This window comes from Pseudopipra pipra, chromosome 9 (genome assembly GCF_036250125.1).
Source record: "Pseudopipra pipra isolate bDixPip1 chromosome 9, bDixPip1.hap1, whole genome shotgun sequence".
In the NCBI taxonomy this organism is placed as follows: domain Eukaryota; kingdom Metazoa; phylum Chordata; class Aves; order Passeriformes; family Pipridae; genus Pseudopipra; species Pseudopipra pipra.
This window is the reverse complement of record NC_087557.1, coordinates 22,966,565-22,988,330: the sequence shown is the minus strand read 5'-3', so window position 1 is coordinate 22,988,330 and position 21,766 is coordinate 22,966,565. Positions and strand designations below refer to the sequence as shown.

At 41.0% G+C, this 21,766-nt stretch overlaps 1 protein-coding gene across 4 annotated transcripts; it reads left to right on the top strand.

The window, feature by feature from the left end:
- The first annotated feature begins 460 nt into the window (after positions 1-460).
- Positions 461-18,330, top strand: SCP2 (sterol carrier protein 2). 4 transcript variants are annotated; one of them, XM_064665213.1, is made up of 16 exons: positions 462-617; positions 2,154-2,208; positions 2,768-2,839; positions 3,328-3,459; positions 4,048-4,112; positions 5,156-5,282; positions 6,153-6,216; positions 6,460-6,546; positions 7,132-7,282; positions 7,771-7,918; positions 9,503-9,610; positions 11,428-11,581; positions 14,135-14,225; positions 14,821-14,950; positions 16,195-16,274; positions 17,483-18,330. In XM_064665213.1, exons 1-16 carry the CDS (start codon positions 576-578, stop codon positions 17,576-17,578), a joined length of 1,602 nt encoding a protein of 533 aa, XP_064521283.1. In that variant the 5' UTR covers positions 462-575; the 3' UTR covers positions 17,579-18,330. The 4 variants fall into 4 exon arrangements, with proteins under 4 accessions (XP_064521285.1, XP_064521284.1, XP_064521283.1 ...); XM_064665212.1 differs by having other exon boundaries at positions 463-617; positions 14,132-14,225; XM_064665215.1 differs by lacking the exons at positions 14,821-14,950; positions 16,195-16,274; positions 17,483-18,330 and having other exon boundaries at positions 461-617; positions 11,428-11,610.
- Positions 18,331-21,766: the final 3,436 nt, after the last annotated feature.

Below are 21,766 nucleotides of genomic sequence, written 5' to 3'. Positions count from 1 at the left end.
AGTGTCTAGTCACCCTTTCTGGGAAGAAATTCTTCCTGATGTCCAACCTAAACCTCCCCTGGCACAGCTTAAGACTATGTCCTCCCGTCCTATTGCTTGTTACTAGGGAGAAGAGATCGATCCACACCTGGCTCCACCCTCCTGTCAGGGAGTTGTAGGGAGAGAGAAGGTCCCTCCCGAGCCTCCTTTTCTCCAGGCTGAGCTCCCCCAGCTCCCGCAGCCGCTCCTCATGGAACACGCGCTGCAGACCCTTCCCCAGCTTCGTTGCCTTTCTCTGGACACGAAGAGACTTGCGTCATTCCAGCTCCACTTTGGAAAAAACGTCTGATGAGTCAACAAGATAGGGCGATTCGGGGGAATAGGCCAGGATGGCTGTAGGGATGGCCATGGCTGTGCTATGGACGGGTTCAACCCGTCCGGGGCCGCACCGGCTCCTCCGCTCCTTTAAGGGGCGTGGCGGCGCTGGCCCGCCTCCGTCGCTCTTCCCGTCCCTCGGTGTCCCTGACGGCCCGCGGGTCGCGGCGACAGCGGCAGGACAAGGAGGAGCAGGAGCAGGAGGAGGTCACACTGCCATCATGCAGCGCCGGGTGTTCGTGGTGGGCGTCGGGATGACCAAGGTACCGCCCCCCGCCCTCCCCGACACCGCGTGTGTGAGGGGGAACGGCCCGGGCCAGGCTGGGCTCGGCGGGTGTCCCTTGTGTGCGCTGAGGGGACGCAGGGGGAGTCGTCCGCTCCCTCCCTCCCCGGTGGGGTGAAGCCCCTCACCGCGCCCGGCGCCGCCTCAGTGGGCCCTGGCGGGGCAGAGCCGTGCGGTGCCGGCCCGGGAGGCAGCGGCGCCGCGCAAAGTCCGCCCGCGCCCGGCGTGAGGGGGAGGCCGGAGCGCGGCCAAGGGGAACGTGGTGAAGCCGCCGAGCGGGTCGATACCACAGACCTGCAGTGGGCACAGTGTCCCCAGAGTGTCACCGCAGCCGCTGGCCCGCGGCTTGGCCTTGCCCGAGGGGCTCAGGGCAGTTCTGTACCCGGTCACTCAGCGGCCGGCACAGTTTCCTCCACAGCTCCCTGAGAGCGGGTTGCAGGCAGGTGCGTGTGGGCGCTTCTCCCCAGTAACAAGTGACAGGACAAAAGGAAATGGCTTCAAGTTTCCACAGGAGAGGCTTAGGAGTAGGATTAGGATTAAGTAAAATTTCTTCACTCATAAAAATTGCCAAGCCCAGGAAGAGGCAGCCCAGGGCAGTGGTGGACTCACCTGAGGCCATCATTTAGTGGTGGATTTGGCAGTTCTGGGGTAATGGTGGGACTTGATCTTAAAGGTCTTTTCCAACCTAAATGATTTGATGATTTTCAAAGAGGAGCAAAAGCTAAAGGAACAGACTTTTACAACGATTAACTCGCTGACTGATTTTTCTTATGACCTTCAGTATGAAGGTTCTCAGACTAAATTAATGGAAGGAGGCACTACAGAAAGTACAGCAGTGTTGCAAAACACTGGAGTTGGGGAGGAAGGCACAAGGAGGCAGAAAATGACCTTTTTACACTCACGGGGAATGTCAGATAATTTGTAGAATGAAGACTTTTTTTTTAGCAGCGACACTTTTTGTTAGTGATGTAAAAACGCAAAGCACATGTGTTTGTGGTGGACTCTAATGAATCACTGCAAAGAAAATAGGAATGCCATCTCTACTCCAATGCTGAGGGGTGAGGTATGATAAATTCTGTACAAAAAGCAAGCATTTTCTTGTTATAAATAGGACTAGAACAAAATAAAGGGGAAGGGAAGTATTTATTAAAGTCTTAGTGAAGATTATATCATATATGGTGATGAATCAGTGACAATGACAGTTCTCTGTCCCACCTACAGGCTTTGCACAGGGTTATTGTCCATATCCACAGCCATAGATCTTCTTTAAGACTGAGCAAAAATGGCCCTCAGCTTCCATAAAGTGCCCCTACTTTATCTGGATTTGGCAGTAGCACTTGGAAATTGTAAAGGTTTTGTGCACACACTTTTGGATCAATTAAATTACATTGTTTGCATTATTTGAAGTTGACTTCCAAATTAAATACAAAGCTTTTAAATATACCAGTTTGAGCAAAAAAGATGTTAAATCTCACTGTGATTTGTTTTTTGGTTTTGTTTTGTTTCCTCTTGTCAGTTTTCAAAGCCTAATGAGAACAGTGCTGATTATCCTGAAATGGCTAAGGAAGCAGGTAATTTAATAATAAAGCATTTTGTTTGATTGCTGATGCTTATTTTAAGTCTTACAGTTAATATTTTTATTATACATATGAAGGAACAACTGCTGTTCAGTAAGTAGATACATATAAAAAGAAAAGACCACTTTCACAAAATCCATAACTGACCTGTCCAACTCGCTTCTCCAGTGCTGAAGTCAGCAGGATGGCTTAAAATTGGATTGGGCCCTTAAATAATTTAATACTTAGCTATAGTATTCAAAACATACTTTCATTGGGATGAACAGCCTTTGTGCAGGAACACGATTGAATGAAATTTGCTGATAAAGAAACTTGTTCAGAACTCAAAACAGTGTGAAATTGTCCTTGTGAGTATTAAGGTACAAGACTATATTAACCATTTGCATCATATAACAATGAATTTGTACGACTCTCTTCTTCTAGTTTGAATGCAGGAATTGTACATACTACTACATACTACAGAAACTAGGGTTGCTTGTTATGGTTGTGAGAGCTGCTTTTTTTTCCCCTTCAATTTTAATTTTTTTTTTTTCAACTTGTAACTGTTTTTTAGGCCAGGCAGCTTTAGCTGATGCTGGGATTCCTTACTCAGCAGTGAAGCAGGCATGTGTGGGTTATGTTTATGGTAAGTAATGTTTGATTGGGATGTGACATCCGTGGCAGTTGCAGGCATCTGTGTGGATAAAATTTATCCACATCTGTGTGGATAAAGTATGGGGGAATCCCATCCATAAGCTTTCTATTATGGGGAAACCTATGTAGAGAGAGCTTTGCATTTACTTTCTTCCTGCTTCTCTCTTAATGGCTTTATTATGGCAACTGGAGTAGGGTCAGTCAGCTGTGATACCTAGAGCAGCTTTCAAGCTACACCTCTAAGTCCTTTCTGCCCCTTTATCACAGAAGCAGGACAAACTTCTGTCTTTAAAATCTGTTGAGTTTCACCTTTTTTCTGAGGTTCTTTGCTGTGGATACCTGGCAGACACACTCAAGGGGACAGTTCAGAAGTTCAAGTTTACAGTTTAAGTGGTAGCATTGCACATATATGGCAGGATTTCTTTTTGTGAGTGGAGTTTGAGTTTTTACCTTACTTTAATGCTGTGTTTCTCTCTAAAGGTGACTCTACCTGTGGACAGAGGGCCATCTACCACGGGCTGGGTCTGACTGGCATTCCCATTGTTAATGTCAACAACAACTGTGCCACTGGATCCACTGCTCTGTTCATGGCCAGACAATTAGTAGAAGGAGGTGAGTTGTTTTGCTCTGGAGCTGGGTAACACATAGTCTCTATTTCTATCAAAGGAAAAGGAGAGAAGAATCTGCTAAAAAGCCTAGCTTTTAAAGTTTTTTTTTTTTAACTTGAAGTTAACACAAGTGTTTGACTAACGCATTTTTGGAAGGGAGGGGAAGAGCAATGCCTTGTGACAGACTGCTTTGAACTGATAGATGAGCTTTTCCTTCTGTTTCTGCAGTTCCTTTATGGACTTTGATACTTTCTTGCACTTAAATGCTGATGTTTCTGTAGTGAAAACTAGAGTAACGCTGTATGATTATTCCAGTATTTGTAGTGGAGACATAAGTGCTTGCTTGTCTAAGATAATTGCTGGCAAATGGTTAAAATAAACCCAAATCCTGGAGCAATCTCTCACTCCTGAGTATCAATATGTTTGTATCAATATAATTTCCACTTTAATTTGACTCCCTTTCAAAAATGAAGGAAGGAGGAAGGGCGGCTGGTAGGTGCTTGTGTACATATCTTATAATTGAATAGTTGTTAGTACATAGTGTCATTTATAATCACATTGTGCTTTAAATGGCCACAAATTTTATTTTAAGGTTTGGCAGACTGTGTTCTGGCACTTGGCTTTGAGAGGATGGCAAAAGGATCTCTTGCTACAGGTGTAAGTGTCTGAAACACTTCATATGTTCTGTGTTTGTAGCGAGTTACACCTCCTTGCTCTCTGAGACATATTCTCATTTATCCCAGTTGCTTCATGATGTTGGTGTAGGTGATTACAAAATAAACCATTATTTTGATCCACAGAAACTTTTAATGAGTTTTATCATTCTGATGACAGCTGGCGTGCAAATTTTGCATGGAATGTTTTAGAGTTAATTTTGTGCAATATGTCCTGCTTCTAGTATTTTTGTCAAGACTATGTTAAAGGTTGGGTTAATAGGGAACAATGAAAATACCAGATGGAATACTGAAGCTTTGAGTAATTGAAGTGTCTTCCTCAAAATGACACAGCAAATCAAAGAAATAATCTGAGTCCTCCGGCTTGATGCTTACTCAGTTGACCTGTTAACACACTTTCCCAAAACCTGAGGGCTTCTTGACTCTTCTTTGTTTTTAGTGGAGCAGTCTGTGGGAGTTTGTTTATATTTTGCCTTATGGCAAACTGTATTAGAGACCTTGTGTCATTTAACTACAGAACTGCCAAATTTGGTAATATGTGCAAGAGGTTTGGGTGAGAAATGTTACATTTAACAAGTGATAAAAATGAGCAAGGGTTATCTTTTAACATGCTCTACAATATTTCATCTAAGCTTCATTGAAAATACTACTATAGAATTAATTTTGTAACTTGAAACTATATTAACTGTAGGGTTTTAAGTGAGGGGAAAAATACCCAATGTCCTCTGCTGAAAATAGTGACTGTGGTAGAAATCACATAGCAGTGATCCTTGCCTTGAATCAGTGCAGTGGTTATAATGTTAAGCATTTTCTGCTTATTTACTCTTTTTCCTAGTTGGGAAATTACGAATGCTTAAAAACAGGTCACTGAAGTGTAACCTACTGTCCAGTGGAATTGTTAAATGATCAGAAAAACCTTTATTTTCCTTGAAATCCATGGCACTTTTGTGGTGATGTTGTAGAGAAAAAGAAATTATGACTTTCTTCGTAACTATTTCTCTTTGTAACTATTTCTGTTCTCTTTAGTTTTCAGACAGAACTAATCCAATGGACAAACACCTGGAAATTATGATAAATAAATATGGCTTAGCAAGTGCTCCAGTGGCACCTCAGTTGTTTGCAAGTGCTGGCAAAGAACATATGGAGAAATATGGTATGTTAAAATACGTTTTTTCATTGTCTTCTTTTAATGAATTGATTTAAAATAATATATTAGGATTTCATTTTTTAAAAATGGTAGCATTCAGTATCCTTTCTTTTACCCAAGTACTGCAACTGCAGCATCTACAGCTCACACACAAGGGAGTACATTTGGATAAAGAGTTCCCTACAGAACAGCTGGTGATGTGTAGGCAAACAAAACCATCAGGAGACAGAATTAATACAGAGTGTCTGGTGACTGTGCTCATGGTATGGTCTGTGTCTGTGTAAGGTGTGAACAATCACGCTGCATAACTTCCTGCATTTTTAGCTTGTGCCTTAGGACGGGTGGATGGGCTTGGGACTGGATTCCTTGGCAAAAGCTGCTGGGTGTTTGATTTAATACCTTGAACTAGGCTGCTGACACTGCTGTTTCTTACCCCCTCAGCAGATAAGAGAATTGGTCCCAAGGTAACAGGATGGACTATTGTGCATCTTTTACTTGCACTTATTTTTAGACTATTATAGGGAAAAATGTTAGACTCTAATATTTCACTGCAGCTGTTTTGCACTGGTAGGAAAATGAGCATTCAAGTTTCAGTTGTATGGTAATACATCAAATAAAATGCACTTATTTTCTGTATTTTTATGTAACTGTTAGATATTCAAGTGGCTTGTTCAGTTAGCTAAAACTCAACCATGTTGAGTAGTCTTTATGTAATTTTGAGACCTAAGTTGAGCTCTAAGGAAAGCCTTGATAATAATGAGTCTCTTGTAAAGATGCTTGTAAAGGTCAGATGCTTATGACACAATATTTAAACTGTTACGTTACCACCGTTTGGGTAAACAGAATATTTCAACACAGCTTTCTTTCCCCTTCCAGGGACAAATCCAGAGTACTTTGCAAAAATTGCATGGAAGAATCACAGCCATTCAACTAACAACCCGTGAGTTGTGTGTTCTGCTCCTGTACTGAACATCCCTTGTTAAAAAAATTCATGCACCACCAAGTACTATTTTTAGAAATGCTTTATGGAGTATATTCTTTACTATGGAATGAGAATTTTCCCCAGCATAAATTCTACGTCCAATGCCTTATAAGTTGTAAAAACAGCTCTATAGCTGCCTAATAGTGTGATCTGAGTGTGTCTAGTGCTGAAACTGAGATGGCATCTGTGTGTTGTCCTCAGGTATTCCCAGTTCCAGAAGGAGTACACATTAGATGAAGTTCTGCAATCTCGCAAAATTTTTGATTACTTGACTGTCTTACAGTGTTGGTAAGGAGAGGACTTTGTATAGTGAAATAAATCTTGATGTTCAGACAAATATGGTGGGACATCTATTTAAATAAAAGTCTGTTTGTGTGTAAATTAAAATTTACAGATGACTTTAAGGAAAACTTTTTATAGATGAAACAAGTGTGGAAACTCTGTCATGACCAAGCACTGGATACTTGTTCACAGTGCAATACAATGAGCTGAAATATGTTTTATATTTTGGGGTTCTCACATAATTCTGCATCTTTTACTCATGTGCAGCCATTGCTGTTAAGTGTTGATTTTTCTCTTCAGTGTTTCCTATACACTCTTGATCTGTTTATAGCCAAGTAGAAGCTTTGATTTTTCCTAAATTGAAAAACCTTTATGATATGTTTCTATTTTGATGTCATGATTTTCAAATGTCTGGTATAAATATTACTGCAAGTGCCCAGTAAACACTGTTGGAATTTATGGTTTCAGCCAAAGAAAATGTCTTTTCATTTGTCCTCTTTGGTTTTTTTTGGTTTGTATTAAAAGATAAATCTATGGAAGATCTACATTACTAATTTGGAATAATGACATCATTATTTTTCTTTCAATCAGTCCAACATCAAATGGTGCTGCAGCTGCAATTCTGGCTAATGAGGAGTTTGTGAAAAGGCATAAGTTGCAACCAAAAGCTGTGGAAATTCTAGCCCAGGTGATGGCTACTGATTACCCAAGCACATTCGAAGAAAACAGTTGTATGAAGATGGTGGGTTTACAATTCCCTATTCTCTGGTACTTGTTGGGATGGTTCTTCTGGGGTTTTTGGTTTATGGTTTCTTGTTGTTTGTTTTTTTTTCTGCTGCAGTCATGTTCTGTTTAGGTTTAAAATACAGTCCTAGTCAGTGGCTGATAGAAAAATGGAACAAGAGGATTTGTTGCAAGGCTGTTGGTCTGACTCCCGCAAAGGAGCAATGTGGCTGGTGAGCAAGGTCCAGAAAATAGAGGATATTCCCTAGAAAGTATTTGCATACCAGCAATAAGACTTAGAATGTGTAATTTCTTTCTATACAATTCATATTGTACAAATATTAAACGCTGATATGTGATGCATTAAAATAAATCAGAATACCACCTCCTCTGGGTTACTTTCACTGACAGGATATATAGAAGCATGTTTAAAATTAAGTGTAGACATGAAATGGCTGGCTGTACTTCTTTAATGCTGCTTTAACATACAATTCCTTCTTTTGGCAGGTTGGCTATGACATGACTAAAAAAGCTGCACAGAAATGTTTTGAACAAGCAGGCCTAAAGCCCACAGATGTTGATGTGATTGAACTTCATGATTGCTTCTCAGTTAATGAGTTCCTTACCTACGAAGCTCTGGGACTCTGTCCAGAAGGTAACAGCATCAATGGACATCACTGTTTTATTAAAGTGGAAAGCACTAAAAATACCCAAATTAAGGACTCCTGTGATCTCAGTATTATGCCCTTTTTTCAGGGCTACGTACTTACCTACCCCAAGATCTCCATCCAGGTATTTCCTTTTAAGAGGATAAAAACTGGACAAGAATTGCCAATAGAGGGCCTTAGCAAGTCACTGATCTTTGGAACATCTTTGCCTCAGTGATGTTGGCAAGTAGTGACCATGCCTCTAAAGTCAACTGGGTTACAATGCACAATCTGCCCAGATTAGTGTAATGTCATTGAAGTGGGTGGATTTACAACAGGTTAAGTAGCAGTGGAGTTTAGTTCTGTGTATGTAAGTCAAACCATTAAAATTTTCTACTGAAGAGGTTTTCAAACTGCTACTTCAGTTTGTGATATATTTAAATTTTAAACATATTCTTGCTTTGCATAAATTACCATCTAACATAATCTTTCTCTAATATGTTTTTAACTGATTTTGAGAAAATACCATATTCTGGCACTAGGTGGTATATTGAATCTGAGCTTTCTTACCAAAACAGAGACATTCGTGGAACTCCAAGACGACTTTTTATGTGTTTGTAGGTCTTCAAGTATTTGCCTTTGAATGGTTGCTTTTGACTGACATTTTTGCTATATTTTTATGGTATCTGCAGCAAAAATGGTACATTTTTGACATTATTTAAATAGGTACATTAAGCTCTTTAGCTTCATTTCTTTGACTGATACAGAAGAATCCTGATGGTAGTTGCTTATTCGCCTGATAAGTCTTGTGCATGGTAATTTAACAGTGCAGGTCTCACAGTCTTTAGTCAGTCTGACCTTAACAGTATATGGAACTCATCTTGCAACAGTAGATTAATTAGGCATAGAGATTAATGAAAGGGCATAAACCACACTGTGAGTTCAGATCTGCAAGACTAACCTGGTGTTCTCACTTAGTGGCAGAAGTAAGTTATAAGTACAGGAACCATGGCAGATTCCTTTTAGATTTCAAAGTAGGCCCAAGAAGCTTGTACAAGAATAAAGGAATAAGAGCTTGGTTAAAAGGGAGAACTGTCTGCAGTCTGGAAAGCTGTGTAATTCTAAGCACTGGTCTTAAGAGTGGTTTTATTTACTATCTTAATGTCTCAATGCAGCCTTTGTGGCAAAGGCTCGTGTCCAACTTGGTGTTGACCTCCCATGTACTGGGGGTCACAAATTACAACTCTTTTACAAAAGACATAGTTATCACTGGAGTTTCATGAGCAAAGTAACAAATAGCTCCATTATAGCTCCATTTGGTTATATCAAAATACTGTATATCAACAAAACAATTCAACAGCAAATTAAAAACCACTTTTGTATCAAATACTTCTCTTCCCTGTTCCACTTTCTCCAGTGATATAAGCAATTCTCACTAAGGTAGTTGGGCTAATTCCAGTTGGCTCTTTGTGAAATATGAGCTGTAGCATTTCCTGGGTTTTGCCTGACGTGCAGCATCTCTGGTAAGTGACAGCAGAATTGACAAATCACTTACAAAGACCATTTTTCTTCCATAAATACTGTTTTCATAGGAAGAGCATGTGACCTGATCGACAGAGGAGACAATACTTACGGAGGAAAATGGGTGATTAATCCCAGTGGTGGCTTGATTTCAAAAGGACACCCTCTTGGTGCCACAGGTAAGCAAGGACACTTCACTGAGTCACACCCCTTAAATAGGAGATGCAGCCCTTGAGCAGCCAGGGGCTTCCCACTGGTGCTTGACACATGAGAGCCTCACCATCAGCTCCAGAGCTTCTTTCCAGTTTCTCATTTCCAAATAATGCAAGTGTTAAGGCAGATTCACCACACAGGATTGCTCAAACCTATGTGAATTTGACCATTAGCACTGACTTAATTTTTGGTTCTTATTTTTTTTTTTGATGTTACTAAAGCAATCTGCAAACAGTTAAACTTGTTTTTTTCCTAAATAATTGCTCAATAGTACAGTTTCTGATTAATGTGGTTTGAATAACTGTTTTTATATTATGTCATCCTTTAAATTTGAGATCTTGGAGGCTTTTACTGCCTCTGAATAGCCTGTTCCATTGTTAGCTGTACTAGAAGCCATATCTGTTAAGTCTTGCATGTCAAAATATTTATCTGATGTTTACAACAGAAGCTCACTTAGTCACCATTTACCAGCAGCATGGCTTTTCCTTTTTGTTTGTTGGTTTTGGTTTTTTTTGGTTTCTGTAAAATGCTGTGCTTGTTACCAAAGGAGTTGGCTCTTGGATAAAATGTGATTGGATTTGTGAAGATAATTCACCTTCCTTGTTTGGAAATGAAAAGTTGTCAGAAAACTGGAGAAGAAGAAACCTTGTAAAACAGCAAACCTTATTCTAAACAGCTGTAACAGTGAGATAATACACAGTTGGTGTCGGGGGGCAAGGGGAATTTTTAGGAAACTTTGGAGAAAAAAGGTTGCAGATAAATGAGCCTGTGGGTGTCTAACAGGATGAGAGTGTTGCATTGCTAGGTTTGAGTTAGTTTTTTGTCAGTTCCAGTGACAGATGTAGAGGCAGTTACTGGTATTTTTGCCTCTCTATTGCCACGAGATGGAGGAAGAGTCATTAAATTTCCAAACCATGCCAGGGCAGGCTGCACCACTGTGCACACTCACTCCTTGAGGCTGAGAGAGTGTCAATGAAACCTATTCTATGGCTGGAATGATAAAATTCCTTGACTTGAGTCATGTTCTTCATAATCTTTCAGTTGGCAATGTGCTAAATTCAGTCCATAACATGCAGATTCCTTGTCTGCCTTGCCCAATGGGCTGTGCAGTTGTCCAGGGGACGGGATGGAGGGAAGGAGAAATATGTGAGAAATGTCTGGAGGAGGGCAGTGGGGCTGGGAAAGGGTCTGGAGCACCAGGAGGGGCTGAGGGAGGTGGGGGGGCTCAGCCTGGAGGACAGGAGGCTCAGGGGGCCTTCTGGCTCTCTGCAACTCCCTGACAGGAGGGTGGGGCCGGGGGGGTCGGGCTCTGCTCCCAGGGAACAAGGGACGGGACAGGGGGAAGTGGCCTCAAGCTGTGCCAGGGGAGGTTCAGGTTGGAATCAGGAAGAAGGTCTTCCCAGAAAGGGTGATCGGGCTCTGGAATGGACTGCCCAGGGAGGTAGTGGAATCACCGTTCCTGGAGGTGTTCAAGGAAAGAGTGGACGTGGCATTAGTGCCATGGTCTAGTTGCCATGGTGGTGTTGGGTCTTAGGTTGGACTCATCATCCCAGAAGTCTTTTCCAACCTAATTGATCCTGTGATTCTGCGTGTGGTGGAATCGGTCTCTAACTACAGAAAGAGCTGATGGAACAATAGGGTAAACGTAATCCCAGAGTCAGGGCTGCGATGAAAAGCGGTTCTCCTCCCTTTGTGCCTCCCAAGGAGATCTGTCTCTAGCTTCCCGCGCTGGCAGGGAAGTAGTTTTCCCAGTGCCCTGACGGCTCTGCGCTCGATGTTTCAGGGCTGGCGCAGGTCGCGGAGCTCTGCTGGCAGCTGCGCGGCCTGGCGGGGCGGCGGCAGGTGCCGGGGGCGAAGGTCGCGCTGCAGCACAACCTGGGGCTCGGCGGGGCCGTCGTGGTGACCCTGTTCGGCATGGGCTTCCCGCGGGGACACAGGTGAGACGGGGCTTCCCGCGGGGACACAGGTGACACGGGGCCGCCACGGCACGGGGCACCGCGGGGCGCGCTCACAGGCCTGGCCCTGCTCCTCTGGGCTGCGCGCGGTGAGAGAGGGCGAACTGCTGCGGGAACATTCCTGCCCCTCACCCTGTGCCCCCGTGGCTTTGTGCCTCAGAACTCGGTTATGTTAGAGTTGTGGGTGCTGCTGCGCAAAGAGAGTGCGCTGTTAACTAAACTTGCTCTCGCTGGAAACTTGCTCAGTAACTTTTCTGTAGCCGTGTTGCTGAGGCTGTAACTCACACACTGCCCTGAGTCCGGAAATAATGCGAGTTGGGAGGTAAACAACGTGCACTCGGAGTTGGGAGTCATGGAAAAGAGGAAACTGGTCCCTAAAAATGGGTGGTGCGACTGTTTCTAAGGAAATGTCCAATGTTTGGAGGAGAAAAAAGTCAGCAAAACAAAACAAACCCTTCCAAGAACAAAACAGGCCACATCAAAATGAATTAATTGAAAGTAGGCATTTGCTAAAAACAGCAAGACATCCATGGGAATAGAGATACCCACTGCTAAAATTGTTACTAGTTTGGTTTCCTGAAGAATTGCTCTTAGCTGTGTTCCATGTGGTATTGTGAGTACTCAGAAGAGTTCAGGTGTGTTACTGGTCCAGTCCTGGCTACAGAATTTGCAGCTGTAGCCTTTTTCAGAGTGAGAGGAGAACAGTGCTACAAAGGTGTCTGCACTCTGCTACAGTTCTGTGCTGAGGTGGACAGGAATGGAGAGAAAACAAAATTTGTATTATACTAGAATTTCAGGAGAGACTTTTTATACACAATTCCCTTTACATTTTCACTTTCAACTTTGCTCAGAAAGATGGAGCTGCTCTTTGTGGGACTTAAAGGCTTTTAAAGGTTGATGCCATACTTTATATTTGCTCTAAAAACCTGTGAAGAGCAAAATTTATCAACTGGCCTTACAGTAATAAATATTCCCCTCCCTCCCAACTCATATTTCTAATGTCTGTTTTAGCTAAACCTGAGCAGATCCTGGGAGGTGATGATATAATCTGGAAGAGGTGACAAGAGAAGCTTGGAAGGGCTGCAGCAAGCAGTATTTTTTGTAGTATAGAGTCAGGAGTGATAATCCAATCACTTCTGTGATCCCTAAGAGGTTGTCCCATGTGAGAAAATAGCTGTGATAGAGGAAGAATGTTTTCTCACAGCTTCTCTTCAGACTTGCTCACAGAACTGGGCAGTGGGTGTTGGGACAGTTTTAAATCAGAGGGGGAAGGACTGTTACAGGAATGTACTATTTTCCACTGCTTTGAGCTTTGTCTTTTAAAATACTGTAACTTTATGGAACAGAGAAACTGTTGCTATTTTTATATCCTTAACCTTGAGGTACTGCTAGAAGTGTAGTACCTTCCCGTTAGGAAGAGCTTTGCATGTAGATATAATGTTTCTCCTGAAGAAATGAAGTCTAATTTACTACAGCTCAGGTCACTCTCATTGGTGTTGAAAATTTTTAAGATACTTTGTTAGGTACAACTCAAAGCAGAGAAGCCTTAGCAGGGCTCATTTCATCTTCCACTGGAGAGGCTTAAAATCCTTTAGTTCCCCAAAGGCTCTGTGTGGGAGATCCCTGACATGGAGTTGCACTAATGTATATCAGACTTTGGAATGGAAGAGCCTGATCTCTTCAGACACCTCTTACGTAACTGATTTATGATGTGCATTGTGTAATGAAGGGAAAGGTGGTGAAATTCCATGTTTATGGGGATATTTCACACCAGTTTGCTACAGCAGTGTATGTAGAACTAACCACTGATTCCAGATCTGGCCTGTGGCTTTAGCAAGAGCTGACAGGAATGTGCATCCAGGTGAATGGCAGCAGCACTTGATCCATTTGGATTTTTGAAACAGTTCTTTTTATTTGTTTGGGTTTTTTTAATACCTTACAAATTTTGCATCCTGTTAGTACAGCCCTGGTTTATTAATAAATTGGATGTGTCTCCTTCAGATGACAGTGCCCACTATTGCTACCCAGTCACACTCGTGGGGCAGTGTCAGCACCACACCAGTAAGCTCCAGCAACATTTCTTAGGCAATTCTGTCACTTCAGTAATACCAGACCTGACCACAGTTTTGGACTCTGCTGCCAAGAGATGGTAATAACTGTAAACTTGTTTTTCCTGCTGCTTGAATTGCCATTTCTTTGGACATCTCCATGCTTGGCTCTGTGTGCCCCTGCAGAAATGAAGGGTTTCATGCTGCTGTCAGGCCATGCAGGATGATTGCTCCAGAGAATCAGGAATAATAGTATTAATGATTTACTTCCATTATAAAATTAATATTCTGTTCATACACGAACTTGATACTTGATGTGATTGTAATTCAAGCTGTCAAGCCCATGAGAGAGCAAGCTTCACTTGGATAGCAGAGTTGCTCTGTGTTGCTGAAATGTTTCTTGCTGGTGTTAGGCCTATTAATGATGATTTGAGGATGCTGAAGATGTGATTAAAGGTTCATAAATCAATGGTTTTTGTTGCAGCAGCGGCCGCATCGCGGCTGTGCCGCTCAGCGCAGCTCTGGACGGATTTAAGTCACAACTGGTCTTCAAAGAGATTGAAAAGAAGCTCCAAGAGGTATTTGACTTATTCTCTTACCTACAACAGGATTTTAATTGGTAACAATGTGTGTAAAACCTGATGGGAATGAAGTAACATCCGTCACTTCCTCAGCACTGCTCATTGAAACAAATGGTACAAATTTGGTTCTGCTGGGCCAGAAACCTTTCTACCTGTGCCATGATTTTAAATTACTTCTTTTCACATAGTTCCTACCTGCATAAGGGTATTTCAGTGAAGGCAAGTTTAGACTGTATGTGAAGAGCTTGCTAACATGAGAGACTTTGTGTCTACTGTTGGGCGCTCCCTTTGTAAGTGTGATTAGAGGAAGAAATCACGTTTTGTCAGACTTCCATCAGGACAAGGCTGTTAGGACTGTGGTAATTTTTCTTAGTTTAATAGATTTTAATCTAGATTTTAGTATAGATAGTCATAGTTTGAGTTTTTTGTTTGTTTAGATTTTTTGGATGGTTGTTTAAAGGATGACTAATGGGGGATACTTTTATATTAGTTCAAACGGTAAAGGTTTTTAAATTGCTTTCTGTTAAATTCAAACTATCTGAAAATTATGTTGAAGTAAATTACTAACTTTCACATTACCTGGTCATTACAGGAAGGAGAGCAGTTTGTCAAGAAAATTGGTGGAATTTTTGCCTTCAAAATAAAAGATGGTCCTGGTGGGAAAGAAGCAACTTGGGTGGTAGATGTGAAAAATGGTAAAGGCTCTGTGGCAGTTAATTCAGGTCAGTGCTCCTGTATTACATCAAATGTAGAAAACACATAAAACTAATGGAGATAAACTCATATTCTTTTTAAGCTTTAATGAGCAAAAGTTATGTAGAGCTACCTTAATTAATTTTAAACTTTTCTTATTGCTGACACTTTTCATCCAGGATGTTTTGGACCAAGAGTTAAATGTCTTCTACTCTGAATCTATCTAGAGATAATTGTGTATTTTCTTAGAGGCTCCAGGCAGATCTGTCATGGACTTCACAGGAGTCAGAATGAAAAATAAAAAAGTAAAATTCAAACCTTGGGGATTTTGTTGTTCTCACCTCTTAAAATTTGGGCCAGAAATGTATTTGCACCTGTTTTATTTCTCAGTTTGTTGGAGACATTGGTAGGTGGTGAGCTGGTCTGTCTTGTCAAGTTACTTCTCTGCAGGTAGTTAAGCAACAAAACTTCACTGATTTCAGTGCTGTACCAACTGACAGAAACTGCAAGTTCCATTTTAAAAAAGAAAGAAATAAATGAGACACAGACTGAGGGGTGGTGAGGAACCCCATAAAGTATCAGAAACATAGGATTTGTACCCTTGTCATGAAGGTGTCTTGGCTCATGTCAGAAGTCACACACCCCAGTAAGGCAAATAAAAAAACAAAGACAGGAGTGTGTCCTCAGAGTCTCATCTATCCATGAACCTGCATCACAAACCTTTTAGTTAAAAACAGGAAAAGATGTGTGCAGGTTTTAGCCCTTTGGTATATCTATACCACTTTATACTGGAGCTTATTAAAATAATTTTTCAGCTTATTTTTAGTAAGAAGATCCTAAAAACTTCTGCATTTTAATTAATTCAAATGGGTGCTTTTAGAATGCACATGTTGTTCCCACTGGAGGAGAGGACAGGAAATGCCTGGAGTGTCAGTAATGAATATCTTCAGAGTGTCACAGGGGAAAACTCATCTATTCTGATTTATCTTAATACTAGCAAATTTAAACTTGATAAAACTGAAAGGCAACTGTCAATGCTTGCAATCAGCATTCTGTCTGATATTATTATTTCTTTTCAAGGAATAAATTTGCTTTCACAAAGGTCCATCTTCCTTCAGTGTTGATCTCCTGCTGTTATTTTGTGATGGCTCTTGGATGTACTTAGGTACCATTTTGCTAACCTGTAGTATCAACAGATTCTTCTTGGGGTTGCAGCTTCTATTACTGTTTTATTTCTCATTTTGAATCTTCACAGTCAACTCTTCCCTTGCAGATAAGAAGGCAGATTGTACAATCACGATGGCTGACACGGATCTGTTGGCACTCATGACTGGCAAAATGAATCCTCAGACAGTAAGTGCAGCAAACATGGGATGATAAGAGGACTGACTTGTTAGTTCTGAATGTGTTTACATTGAAAATATTTAAATAAATCCCCTGCTCCAAAACTGCTGTGTCTGATCTGAAAAATGACAATTCTTGACCTTGTCTAAACAAATTGGCCAATGTAGGATTAATCAAGAAAGGCAGTTTCTGCTCTTCTGAACAGGTACACACTATCTCAGACATCCTGTAGGTAATCCAGAAGGGGATGTAATAGTTCTTGGTTTGCAGAGAACAGGGGGAATGCAGTGTTTGCAGTGTGCCATAAGAAAGGAGGAATGTGGACCCTCTGTTTGGAGCACTTTATGCTCATAGCTGGCGTTAGTGTAAGGAGTGATCTTGATGCTGAAAAACCAGAAACTGAGATTAATCCGCTGAATGCCTGTGATTAGTTGGGGTTTTTTGCTTGGTTTTGACTTTTTTTATTCCTCATGTCTGCCAAAAGCAGTTGTAGTGTATGAGTAAAGCAGATGTGTAAGTTTATGTGCTGTCCTTCTAAATTTGAAATGCTCTGGGTAACATTCTTTCAAGTTTTTGGTCTGCTAATCACAGGGTAAATAAGAATTTTCACAAACTGAAGTGTGTCTGGGAGAAGTTTGAAGGTAAAATACATTACAGAAATGTTGTAATGTACAGGTAGAAAATTCAGAAGCAGTTGCAGTTTTACACCTACAGTTTGGATGTTTTAGTGCATGTGCTTCACCTTTTTACAAGGTCTGGAGGAGAAAAATCAAAATCTTCTGTATATCTGCTTCACAAACTAAATTTGCAAAATTGAATTGATCAGTAACAAAACCAGTTAAGGATTTGAGTTGAGAAACAAGTTGTGGCATCTGCTGTACACTGTGACTTTATGATCTGCAAATGAATTAATCAGTTGTCTTATATGAACACTCAGCACCAAAACATGGAGTGTCGTGCCCTACTCTGTGTGCAGATCCAGGGTTGGGCTAATCCAAGAAACAAGCAATACCAAGTTTAGGTGTCACAAATACAAGAATACAACTTCCTCAGTTTACTGTTCTACCATCCAGTGCCAGCAAATGCATTTCTCCCTGGATGTGAGGTGTCTGCCAGAACTGTTGGAATTATCAAACCGCGCATCCGTAACTCTCTGGGGGGGTGCATTTGGGGTAATGTGTTGTATTGCATTTCACAGACTCTTTCTTTCTTTCCAGGCATTCTTTCAAGGCAAATTGAAGATTTCTGGGAACATGGGCATGGCAATGAAACTTCAGAATCTACAGCTTCAGCCAGGCAAAGCTAAACTTTGAGCTCAGTGGAGTAAATAGTCAGTATTTGATGTTCTTGACAAAAATGTAGAATGAGATTAGACATTATCAATAATATGGAGCAGGCTGGGTTTGATTGGACCTCTCTCACCTAAATTCTGTGGTTAGAGACCTTAATTCTCTTCATAAATTCCATCAGTTTCTCTATGGCTAAGCTTGAGGCACTAACTCTTACAAATGATATATGGTGGGGTTTTGTGACAGTTTTCGTTCTAATCAATATGAAAAATTTTATAAAACTTAGGGTTGAATGAGGCTGCTTTCTGTTGTTCAGGTTAGTTGGGAAGGAAGTGAGGAAAATTATAAATAGTTTGGCATATCAGTTGAGTGAGTTGCATTTTTTAAAAGCTGTAATACAGATGCTTTCAGACTTCCACTCTAACGAATTTGCTGCTGCTTACATTAAAATAGTCTTGTAAAGGGGATCTCTAGCAACATTTTTTTAGAATAAGTGTTAGGAATTTGCTATAAAATACTTTTCTTATTACTACTTTGGAATTAAAAAAGAAATAAAGTATCCAGAAGTAAGCAGGAACTGGAATGTTGAAAACAGATTACGTGTGCCAGGAGAGCAGAGGGGGAGTACAACCAACATGTTACCTGTTTTCTCCTGACAAAATCTGGTGTTGATCATGACAAAATTCTTGTCAGTAACATAAAAGCTTTAAGTTCTGTTTTGGGCAAATGTTTTCTGGTTGGAAGTTTAATAGAAAATTAAATATACTTTTCCTGTTCTTCTGTGTGTCTCTTGCTCAGATTTATAAAAATGGATTCATGTTAATGTGCTGAACTGACTGTTTTGTTCAGGTTGTCACAAGGGGCACCTGCAGATGTCCATTGTTTCCTCCTCAGGCATTGTCAGTAGATAGTCCATAAACTACATCTTAGCCCAGCAGATACATCTCACATCCTCACATGTGGGCTATGACTGAGGAACTCATGAAACTTCCACTTCCCTGGTTTAACTAAAATCATAGTTGGGCTCGATGATCCTTGTGGGTCCCTTGCAACTCAGCATATTCTGTGATAATAAAAATGAGCCAATTCAAGCCAGTCATTCTGCTTCTCTATAGTGAATGGTGACACGTTGCTGAGCAGTAAGAATGACTCTACTGAATGAGACCAAAAACCTTTGTAGCCCACTAGATTTCTGACAGTTGATAACTTAGAAGGAATATTAAGATGGCCCAAGCATCTGTTTACTTGGAGTACTTTCCTAACTGCCAGTGATTGTAATTTTGTACTTTTTTTTTTCCCAGCTCATAAATTTGAGCCAAAACTGATAGGTCTGGATTGCCTTTCAGGAGTTTATCCAGTCCCTTTTTGAATCCTTGGACAGCTTTTTTTCACATGGGTCATGAGTTTCTGTACCTACACATCACGTGGAATTAAACTTTATCTTTTACATTGCAGTTTTATACCTCTTAGGTTTTTGTTCATGGGTTTTTTTCATGTTTGATGGTGTTGGTTTGTTGGTTTTGATTTTTTTTTTAACTGGAAGAAACCATGAACAGCTTCAGAGGGCTCCTGGTGTTTATAATAAAGTCTTGCCCTGTCACCATCGAACTTCACAGCTCAAAGAGGACATTCTCCTTAACTGTGTCACAGGGAGACACCCTTGTGACCTTTTGGCCCTCCTGGTATCCTTCCTGTATGCTGCATTCCCATTGTCCTGTTAAAAAGTTTTCTAGATACAAGAGCATTTTCTGCTTTTATTTTTCTTTCCCCAGTTGCTTTTCTGACCACTTCTAGTTTTAAGATTATGTTTTCTTAGATCCCTTAAAACTGGGGGCTCATTTCTTTCCTGCTGACTCAGTGCTTGTTTCTGCCCTGTGAAACTGAAATATTCTTAATTATTGCTCCATATGCTTAATTTATACTGAATTTCTACTGTCTTTTATGGTCCAGGCACTGGGTTTTCAGACCTGCCTGCAGCTCTTGTGCTCAGCCCAGGGCTTTAATATGTAGATGAATCAACATTTGTCACCCCACTGTTCATCTTCTTTTGCAAGGCATTAGTTTTCTGTTAAATAGGACAGAGATGGCCTTGCTCCACTGTAAACTTCTTAAAATACAGTCTGTTCATATGAATCAGGTTTCCTCTTGGGTATTGTTTGTTGAGTTATCCAAAGGACTGGAGTAGACAGTGATGTCTCCAATTAAAGCAGTGTTAGCTCTCAATAAAATAACATTTGTCAAAGCACCCACTGCTTTTTTTCTAAGTTCTTGCCATTTGGCTTTGGGTTCAAATAAAGGGGAATTATGGGATTGCAGCAGTAATTTTGTACTGAAAACAGTTTGTTCCTCCTTTTGAATCACTGATACTACCAAAGAGCTCTGAGTAGATGTCTGTTATGCAAGCTCAGAACATACCTTTTTTAAGAATTTTGAACACAAACGTATTTTTGGCCTCTGTTTAATTAAAGAAGCAAATGAATTTTGAAGTATAAATAAGCTAACATAGATAATAAGAGTCCATGCCAATAATGGTTTAAGTAAGATGTGCTCAATTGCAGATTGAGGTAGTTTTAGAGGGGTGGGGGGAAAGTTGCACAGAAATACTAAGAGAAAAAAAACGTGCAAAAATAACTTTCTTTGCTGCCAAGCGAGAGAATATACAAGTTTGGCCGTCAGAGAAATCTCTGGGTTTGTACAGGCCCGGGGCTTTCAGGCTTGAGCCCTTGCAAATGTGACTGTAACAGAAAGAATCCCAGATGAAATGCTCCGTTCCCAGCAGCAGTAGCTAGAGGGAGCAGTGCAGGGTTAGCACAGTCTGCAACAGAGAGAATCAATCAGTCCTGTGTTTCTCCTGCAGGATTTAAGATGATGGAGTAAAGGACAAAGTTGCATATTTACCACATCTACCAATTAATGTCTTATTTAGGCATTTGTCTTGCATTACTTCTTCACTTTCAGCACCTTCTTTGTGTTGTAAGTTGCTGAATAATTTTTAAATATAATATATTCTCTGATTTTTCTGGAAGTGAGGGGGGTGTGTGGTCTTTTCTAAAAACACCAGATCCTCCATTAACATTCTGCAGGCTTAGAATATGATAACTTTGAAAAAATACATTTCACAGTGGATAAAATAGTTTACCCAGTTCATAATGAGGAAATAGGCAGGGCTCTGTGGTGCAGAGCAGTCTTTGCCATTATTAAATTCTGTTACTCATTTTTTGCATAATTCAGAGCATTACCTAAGTTTGTACCATTTTAGAAATCTTGTTACAAAAGTTTTCTTTCTTGTTCCCTAATGCTCTGCTGACCAGGCAGCATCAAGCCCCTTTTCTCCATCTAAAATCCTCTGGTGAACACCCTTTGCAGCTCTTGGTTTGGGGTTTTCTCAGACACGATAAATGTGATCATCATGTGATGATGATCATCATGTGATCATGTGATCAGAGCCAGAGGTGCTCTCAGGTTGGCAGGTGTATCTTACCTCTACTTTCTTCTGTAAAATCTGTGCTAATTCTTGCAGATAGGAATGTTCATTGTAAAGAAAAAAGTAAAATGTGTTTCATTGCTGCAGGAGAAGCAAATGGTTTGTCAGGGTTGGAGCCAGTGAGCACAGTGATGCCTGACTCAGCAAATCTGGCTTGCAGGAATTTGACTGGATGTTTTGGTTTTGGAGCACACATTTTATTTTTAAACTTTTACTTGAGTTTTGTGTTCCAGCCCTCCTGCTTTGCCTGATCACACATAGGTTCAATGCAGAGCAGTACAGTTTTGAAAATAGGTATGGTGTCAAGAGAGTGATTGCTGCTTTTCTTATATTAGAGTCATTAGAAGAAAGTCCTTTTCAAAAGAAAATGTGCTACTTCAAGAAATCTCAGTTTCTGTGTTGATCAGGATAACAAATAGGAATTCATTGCAAAATTCTGAATTTGGGATATTTGCAAGAGAGCTCTCTGGATAAATGAGGCACATCCATGGGCAGCTGAGGCAGCTTGGGGGGAGCAGGGACTGCAGCTGTAGGTTGGTGTGTGGGGCTGTCCAGACCTCTGGAAATAACTCCCTGGGGAGTGTGATCCATGGCTAGTACAGGTGGTCAGAACTGCAGGTGTCAGAGGGGGAATGGACAGTCTGGCAAAGGGCACCATCCTGGCTTTCCCTGTGGAAAGCAAGTCCTGGTTCATGGTATTGTAGGATCCCTTTGGTGAGGAGCAGAGG